The following is a 9,107-nucleotide window of genomic DNA, read 5'->3' as shown; positions in this document are numbered from 1 at the left end:
AGGTAGTGAAGGCGGCTAATAGCATGCTGGCCTTCATAACAAAAGGGAATGAGTATAGAAGTGAAGAGGTTCTTCTGCAGCTGTACAGGGTCCTGGTGAGACCACACCTGGAGTATTGTGTGCAGTTCTGGTCTCCAAATTTGAGGAAAGACATTCTGGCTATTGAGGGAGTGCAGTGTAGGTTCACGAGGTCAATTCCTGGAACGGCAGGACTACCTTACGCTGAAAGACTGGAGCGACTGGGCTTGTATACCCTTGAGTTTAGAAGATTGAGAGGGGATCTGATTGAGACATATAAGATTATTAAAGGATTGGACACTCTGGAGGCAGGAAACATGTTTCCACTGATGGATGAGTGCCGAACCAGAGAATACAGCGTACAAATACGGGGTAGACCATTTAGGACAGAGATGAGGAGAAACTTCTTCACCCAGAGAGTGGTGGCTGTGTGGAATGCTCTTCCCCAGAGGGCAGTGGAGGCCCACTCTCTGGATTCATTTAAAAAAGAGTTGGATAGAACTCTCAAGGATAGTGGAATCAAGGGTTATGGAGATAAGGCAGGAACAGGATACTGATTAAGGATGATCAGCCATGATCATATTGAATGGTGGTGCAGCTCGAAGGGCAGAATGGCCTACTCCTGCACCTATTGTCTATTGTCTTATCCTGCCCTACTAGCTACCTGACGAATGAGCAGCAGTCCGAAAGCTTGTATGTTCAAATAAACCTGTTGGACGATAACCTGGTGTTGTGATTTTTATCAGTGTTTTTTGGTATTGTATCTTGTTAATTTGAATAATATCACTTTTCCTTTAGGATTGCGTTTATCCTGATATAAAAGATAGACAGTTCCTACACTACTTCCATCGCGGTGCCAGAAGGAACAACTTTGACATTCAGAAATACAACAAAATCAAGGAGGAGATGGCTGAGGTTAGTTAGCACCAAGTTTTTTTAAAAAAAATCATGTGAGAGCATTTCATGATCAGTGTTGAATAACACGAAGGCCTGAGGAATGCCTTAGCACCACCTATGATAAATTCGTATGTACCTAGTGGGAGAACATCTTAAGATCTCAAAGGAATAAGACCTAACATCTCGGACTGCTTTATAGTTTCTGTAACTATGTCAATTGTATGAGTCTAGCTTGCACTTAGTTGCTAACATACAACAAACAACACCTCCAAATACAAGAGTCTCAGTCATGTTAGACTAGCAAGTAATTTTCCTTCACCATACCAGATCAAGTAGGCCCTGTAGATATCTACAGGAGATAACCTGTGGCAATATTCAAAAAGGCAGAATCTGCAGTCAGTGGTGAAAACATTCCAGACATGTTAAGAGACGTATTGCACTAGGAGAGTTAGGAAATTTCTGGACCTGGACTATTTGCCATTCCAAACCAGTTACAGTTTACATCAGGTACTAGTAATCAGCATTCCCTCTAATTTTCTGTCTACCTGCGCCGGCCTCCAAGGTACCTCCACGGGCCTCTAAGGTCCATGCGCAACAGTGACTTCTGGAACTTGAAGTCAGTGCTGTGTTTGATGTGCAGATACCAATCACCATGTGTGGAACCATGGAGTGGCTGAGCATGTGCAAAGCTTAGAGGCAACTGACAGTGATCTGTAGAAGCTCTCCTATTCACCATTTAAATTCCTTTCTAAAATTTTCCTTAAAACTCCCCCCTCTTACTAAGCTTTTGGTTACCCCTACTGACCTCTACTTTAGCTCTTACCTGTTTACAACACTATGGATTGTCTGCTATGTTACAACTATAATATTAATGCTAGTTGCTGAGATTTGTGGATTTGTTGACATTTCTTTTTCCATTCAAAGGTGGAAAAAAACCTCCAGCGGCTGCGTGACCCTTTGCAACTGCATCTTCCAATTGAGCCACTAAACAAAAACTGAAACCATAGCTGACGGGAACAAACTCTGGAGTCATGCGTCATAATGACTTAACCAATGCAACATTTCAATCTGATCAGAATTGTTCTCCTATGTGTTTCTGTTCTCTTTTAAAATGGGACTTATTTCTGTATAATACCCTTTTTTGCAGTTTTGTGGCACTCTGAGAGTGAATCAATCTGGTTTAAACTCTGCTGTTGATACAGACCACCTTCCTATGCTAGCTCTCCCGACCATCTTGATCCTTATCCCAATACTTCCAGTAAGAAACTGACAATTATCTTACACGGGCATTCATATAGTGAATATGATTCAATACATAATGTTTGAAACTTAGGTAGATGGACAGATAATTTAGTTGCAGCAAACTGTTACAAACTAGTATTAATACTGTAATCTTAATTACAAAAAAGCATTTCTTCTAATTGGAAGGCAAGAGTATTGTAAAATAAATAAAATGGTTGAAATACATATGCACAAACATGACTAATAGGTGAAAAGTTTGAGGTTTTTTTTGTAGCGGGAAGAGCAATTTTTATTTTAGGTGGTGAAGCAATTACAGTAAATGTACCTCCTTGAATGTTTGCAATGCAGTGAAACATACTGACTTTGAGTCAAGTACCTTGTATTACACTGGGATAGTTACCAATGTATGTTCTTTCTGAAGTGGAGTGCACATTAAAGGATTGTGATGAGTTCATTCTTGTTGAAATCTTGGGAAACAGCATAAGCACTTGATGTTTTCATTTCCCCTTTGCATTCAGCTTTTGTACTTATGGGATTTGGACAATGCACCGGGATTAGGCTGTTCACTTGTATCATTTTGCTGCGGGAAACATTACTGAATGTGATTTGTCCTTCCCTCTATTGTAATCGTGCATTACCTCTTTGTAAAGACTCTGTGGGTAGAACTCAAAATACACCCTCTTGTCTGACCGTTTTGTTTTCAATTTAAAAACAGCTGAACACATCATTGGTGAAATAAAAAATTAATGAAGAGAGTTCACTCTTCGAGATTTTCTCTTGCTTTTCCCATACAGTCAACTGTTTATTTTCAGAACTGGTACCAAAGGTGGCATATAAAGGCAGTATTATTTGTACGAACATAACAATACACAATATTTAAACTTGTACTGCCTCTACTATGAAGATTTTTTTTCTATGCCAAATATGCTACAGGTTTTGAAGTCTATTAAAAATGATTTTTTCCCCCATTGGATCTGAAAGAATTGGTTTCAAAATCAACCTATGGTTTTACTTAATTCTCCCCCCAGATTTATCCAACATCTTCAGACCTTATGCTGCTTCTGTTCATTGCTAAACTTCCAGAAAGTAACTACTTTAGCTTGCTGGGGTCCTTTTCAGCTTTGTTTTCTTGGTAGATAGAAAGTTAATGATATTTATCAGTACTGTATCTCATTGGCATCCTCAAGCTATGTCTGGGACTCTTGGGTGGGGAACTTTCATGTCGTGTCTCCTTAACTTAGCTTCCAATTTGAAGGTGAGTATACTTTACTTTTAATTGATGTTGGTTGACTCAAAGAAGAATAACCAAAGGATAAATTTTGAAGTGAATATAAATAAGATCACTCTACATCAAAATATAATGAGCTGCTGATATATTCTTTTACTGCCTCAGGAAAGTGTTTGTCTGGCCAAGTAGCCAGTCTGGAATTCCAAATGACTAACACCAAGTGCGTTGGTCTTGTGGTCAGTAGTGATAACAGAGTTAAAAGATGATGGACCTTAGCAGATTTTTAAAAAACGCCTCAGAACACAGTAGGCATTACCACTATATAATTATGATATCTGTAGCTCATAATGCAGAGTTATTATTTGATGTAATATTGAACAGCTTGATTATTGGTTTGAAAGTGAAACTGAGTACACCAAAATAATGCACTAATCCATGTGGTTTTATACAGTCCAGAGACAGTAGGATGGAATGCCCTAAAAAAGTGACTGATCTGTTTTACAGTTCTTAATTAATGGTGCACTATCACAGGACTGTAGTGTTTGCTAATATTTTATGTTTAAGAGTCAAGCTATTATGCTTAGTCTTTGGAAAACTTTCATTTTCTCCCATTGTCAACAGATGTTTAATGTGTATCTTGTATTTCACTCCAGAGTTTTCGGCAGGAAGCATACTAATTGTAACCATATCTCTCAATGGATGTCTCTTATTGTTATTTGAGTTTTTGTAATATAATTATGAAAAATGCACAAAGGCAAACTGATGAAGTTTGCTTACATACTTCAAATGGTTTTATTTTTCAATAGTCTTCTAACCTTGTGGCTGGTGAGGGAAGGTGACATTGTGTTGCAGTACTGAGCTTGTTAAGGTACTTTCTTTTGTTCCACATTTGTTTGTATAGGTATGCTGCAAATAAAATAAATCAAATGATGGATATTTTAATGGTATCTTGGTTGGTTGTTTGCTTGCTTTGCAGACTTTGACTAAAGTTGCATTTCTCTTCTTGCACATCCCTATTATCTTGTATCTATTTGATCCTTGCACTTCCCTTGTCTGAAAGAATTAAGATTTGGTTAGGGTGTACAGTATTTTGTTCATACAATTGCATGTGTAATTGAGATTAGATCATTAACCTGCTCTGCTTGTTTTATGTTGAGATTTGGAAGATTAAAAAACTGTTGTTAAGTTGCTAAGTATGACTGCTTTTCTCATACTGAACATTTCACAATTTGAGTGGTACTTTCCCAAAAATTTAACACATTTAAATCAAGTTAGGTCTGTGGTTTTGCAAATATTAGACTTATAGCAGCACAGCTTGTCATTTGGTGCTAAGAACTGATTTAAGTTTACACCTTTGTTGTGCCTAATGAGACTCGGCAGTCCATTATCTGGCTCTTTTAAAAAATATCTATAAAACAAAGCCTTTGCACAAACATTCTAGCACTGAGGAACCTTGATTATTCGAAGGACACAGGTGGGGAGTATTTTGTTCGATTAATCAAATGCTGGATAACAGATTAGCCAAGCATTGGCACCTTGCAATCTTGTCCGGATCATCAGAAATTCAGATAATTGAATGCTGGATAATAAAGGTCCCTCTGTATTGGTTTATACAACGTGGCCTGTTCATTGATCTTGTGTTGAGATCACTCACAATAGTTATGCAGACAGTCTAACAGGATTAAATATGACAAGCTTTCAAAGTGCAACTTTAAGGCAAAAAGGTTATCCTAGAATAATAGTTTCCACAGTGTAATCCTCCTATGTAAATTGGTTGCTTTCAATTGATTTTTTTAAAAAAGAAACATTGTACCTTTCTACTCAAAACTTTGCTCATTACAGACCCACTTTGACCCTCCTGGTCACAGGTAGGCCTTTATCTTGCTGGCCTTTCTGATTTATAGCTTCTTCTATTCTCTGATCTTCACCTTCTTCAAAAAATCTCTAAAGCAGGGCTCTTGAGATGAAGATTGAGTTGGGAAATCAGCAAGAAATGGGCCCCGCCAGAAATGCTCCCAATGAGGGAAGTGGGCACAGGATACTATAGCATAGGATTCAAAGAATTCTGATGTTTAGTTTGTTGATTATAATTTTCTACATTACTGAAATTTAAATACTCTGTCTTGGTTGTAGGTTTGCTCACTGAGCTGGAAGGTTCATGTCCAGATGTTTCATCACCCTACTAGGTAACATCTACAGTGGGCCTCAGGTGTTTGGGTTTCTATGTTTGGGTTTCTTTGGGTTGGTGATGTCATTTCCTGTGGTGAGGTCACTGCCTTTTTTTTCTCAGGGGGTGGTAGATGGGGTCTAACTCTGTTTGTTAAGAGTTCCGATTAGAATGCTAAGATTCTAGGAATTCTCGTGCGTGTCTTTGTTTGGCTTGTTGGATGTAATGTCCCAGTCGAAGTGGTGTCCTTCCTCATCCGTATGTAAGGATACTAGTTAGAGAAGGTCATGTCTTTTTGTGGCGAGTTGGTGTTCATGTATCCTGGTGGCTAGTTTTCTGCCTACTTGTCCAATGTGGTGTTTGTTACAGTCCTTACACAGTATTTTTGTAAATGACATTCGTTTTGCTTGTTATCTGTATAGGGTCTTTCAAGTTCATTAGGTGCTGTCTTAGTGTGTTGGTGGGCTACCATGATGCCAAGGGGTCTGGGTACTCGGGCAGTCATTTCAGAGATGTCTTTGATGTAGGAGAGAGTGGCTAGGGTTTCTGGACACTTGTTTGCTTGTTTCGGTTTGTTGTTGAGAAATCTGTGGACCATGTTCATTGGGTACCCATTCTTTTTGAATACATGGTATAGATGATTTTCCTCTGCTCTGCATAATTCCTCTGTGCTGCAGTGTGTGTTGGCTTGTTGAAATAATGTTCTGATGCACTTCATTTGTGGATGTTGGGTGATTGCTTCTGTAGTTCAATATTTGGTACATATGTGTTGTTTTCCTGTAGTTGCTGGTTGAGGTTCCCTAGTGGCTGTTTGCTGTACTGTGACATCTAGGAATGGATGTTTGTTGTTATTTTCCTCCACTTTAGTGAATTTTATGCCAGTAAGGGTATTATTGATGGTCTTGAAGGTTTCCTCTAATTTGTTTCGTTTAGTGATAAAGGTGTCATCCACGTAGTGAACCCAAAGTTTGGGTTGGATGGTTGGCAGAGGCTGTTTGTTCAAATCGCTGCATTACTGCCTCTGCTAAGAACCCTGATATCGGCGGTCTCATGGGTGTGTTCTGTTGGTTTGTCTGTAGGTTTTTTGTTGAAGGTGAAGTGTGTGGTAAGGCATAGGTCCACCACCTTGACACTGTCCTTGTTGATGAAGTTAGTGGTGTTTGGTGTAGGTGTCTTTGGGTCTTCTAATAGTATAGTCGGTCTGTTGCTTTTAATGAAGGATATGAATATGGTAATTAAGATCATCTGACAAAAAAACAGATCAATTTAAAATTGGAATACTTTTACTTTAAGATTACATAACAAGAGTGAAAATACATACAAAGTTCACAGCCATACTCAAAATCGTTGGTCATTTTAGTTCATACAACATGATTGAACAAAAAAAAAAGTCCCTGAAAACCTTCCAGTTTAAAGTTGCCACAAGGCTCTAGTATTTTCTACAAATGTTTTTAATAAGCCTCAATAGACTGAGAAGAAAGTTAACCTGAGGTCCAGCACCAAGTCACTGTACAATGATTTTCTGGAGAACCTATGTTACTGAAAGGTTCACATGATCAATAGCTGGTGTTGTATGCTGGAAATAATGGAATAAACCAGATGTAAACAAAATCTTAAGTCATTATTTGCATTCTAAAATGTACATACAAAGCTACATAAGCACAATGGTAGCTTTTTAAACGTTACCCTTCACCCCAATAATTCAGAAGTATAGGAGACAGTTTTTCATCACTCAAGTAACCACAGAAGTAATTTACAAAATTCTATAACCTGACAAAACCAATTTCACCTTTGATTTAATTATTTAGAATAAAATTGGACATTTTCACAAACATGATTGGACAAAGGAAATCTTTGGTTAGCCTTTTTTTCTACAATTAATTTAGGTTTTTTTGGATTGCACAATAGAATAGTATTTGTGGTCAAAATGTGTTGAACTTAAGACTTACTGTTCATTACTTTGTTTGGAGGTGCACACCTAATACTCCTATTTGTGTACAGAATCATTTTGCTAGTGGTAGTTCTAAAATTAGGAATTTACTTTCTTTAAAAGGGGAGATGGGGGAAAGGCAACACCAAGGTAAACCAAACTTATGAAGTTTTGGGTTTAAAATACAATTTCTTTGTAAGCATTGAGGCAAAGCAAGGGACTTGTTTCTTTCCTAATGCATTACGATCAGCACATCTTTCCACACTTCGTTCCGATACCTTCCTGTTCACCAGTGTCAGAAACTCTGTGAACTCGAGCTGTGAGCCCTGATTCTCGAGCAACGTGCAAAAGTCCTGGATGTACCAGGAGCCGTTTACAGTTTCTCGATGAGAATAGAAACCTATGATAAGAAGAAAATATTTGGAATATTGAGGATGAACAAAATCTGTTGTAAACAATTTTAAACCTCTTACTACTTGACTGTTTTGGCAACTTGTTTTTAATAATGCATTTTTTTTAATGCCACCTTAATTTTGAAACAGAAACCATTGCAGATAATAAAACATTAGGGCAGACAGGTAAGTTTTTTTTGGAGGCAAGGGAAAATAGGTGGAGAGATTTCAGGAAGAATTTGCAGAGCTCAGGGCCTAGACAAAAGGTATAGCAACCCATTGGTGGAACAATTACAATTAGATATTCAGATGACTAAGGGAGTTAAGAGATCAAGGAAGGCAAAGCCATGAACATAGAACATTAGAGCGCAGTACAGGCCCTTCGGCCCTTGATGTTACAGCGACCTGTCATACCAATCTGAAGCCCATCTAACCTACACTATTCCATGTGCTTGTCCAATGACGATTTAAATGTACTTAAAGTTGGCGAATCTATTACCGTTGCAGGCAAAGCATTCCATACCCTTCCTTCTGAGTAAATAAACTACCTCTGACATCTGTCCTATATCTATCACCCCTCAATTTAAAGCTATGCCCCCTCATGCTTGCTGTCACCATACTTGGAAAAAGGCTCTGCTTGTCCACCTTATCTAACCCCCTGATTATCTTATATGTCTCTAAGTCACCTCTCAACCTCCTCTCTAACGAAAACAGCCACAAGTCCCTCAGCCTTTCCTCGTAAGACCTTCCCTCCATACCAGCAATATCCTAGTAAATCTCCTCTGCACTCTTTCCAAGCTTCCACATCCTCCTTATAATGCGGTGACCAGAACTGTACACAATACTCCAAGTGTGGCCGCACTAGAGTTTTGTACAGCTGTTGCATAACCTCATGGTTCCAGAACTCGATCCCTCTCTTAAAAGCTAAAACACTGTATGCCTTCTTAACCGTGTTAACCTGGGTGGCAACTTTCAAGGATCTGTGTACCTGGACACCGAGATCTCTCTGCTCATCTACACTACCAAGAATTTACCATTAGCCCAGTACTTTGCATTCCGGTTACTCCGACCAAAGTGAATCACCTCACGGTTGTCCGCATTAAACTCAATTTGCCACCTCTCAGCCCAACTCTGCAGCTTATCTATGCCTCTGTAATCTACAACATCCTTTGTCACTATCCACAACTCCACCGACCTTTGTCGTCTGCAAATTTACTAACCCACCCTTCTACG

At 38.7% G+C, this 9,107-nt stretch overlaps 2 protein-coding genes across 4 annotated transcripts in view; one reads left to right on the top strand and one right to left on the bottom strand.

Annotated features, from left to right (window-relative positions):
- LOC122553754 (calcium uniporter protein, mitochondrial-like) overlaps positions 1-2,135 on the top strand; it is a 140,623-nt gene extending 138,488 nt beyond the window's left edge. Inside the window, exons 7-8 of the mRNA XM_043698040.1 lie at positions 817-933; positions 1,840-2,135. Of these exons, the coding sequence (XP_043553975.1) occupies positions 817-933; positions 1,840-1,914 (192 nt within the window). The 3' untranslated portion in view covers positions 1,915-2,135. The remainder of the gene's footprint in view (positions 1-816; positions 934-1,839) is intronic.
- Positions 2,136-6,813: 4,678 nt separating this feature from the next.
- LOC122553739 (caspase-6-like) overlaps positions 6,814-9,107 on the bottom strand; it is a 43,851-nt gene continuing 41,557 nt past the window's right edge. For all 3 annotated transcript variants that reach the window (XM_043698015.1, XM_043698008.1, XM_043698021.1), the window contains one exon: positions 6,814-7,882. In XM_043698015.1, the coding sequence (XP_043553950.1) occupies positions 7,644-7,882 (239 nt within the window). In that variant the 3' untranslated portion in view covers positions 6,814-7,643. The remainder of the gene's footprint in view (positions 7,883-9,107) is intronic.

Source organism: Chiloscyllium plagiosum, chromosome 1 (assembly GCF_004010195.1).
Source record: "Chiloscyllium plagiosum isolate BGI_BamShark_2017 chromosome 1, ASM401019v2, whole genome shotgun sequence".
Lineage (NCBI taxonomy): Eukaryota > Metazoa > Chordata > Chondrichthyes > Orectolobiformes > Hemiscylliidae > Chiloscyllium > Chiloscyllium plagiosum.
The sequence above is the reverse complement of the archived record's forward strand: the minus strand, read 5'-3'. Positions and strand labels throughout refer to the sequence as shown.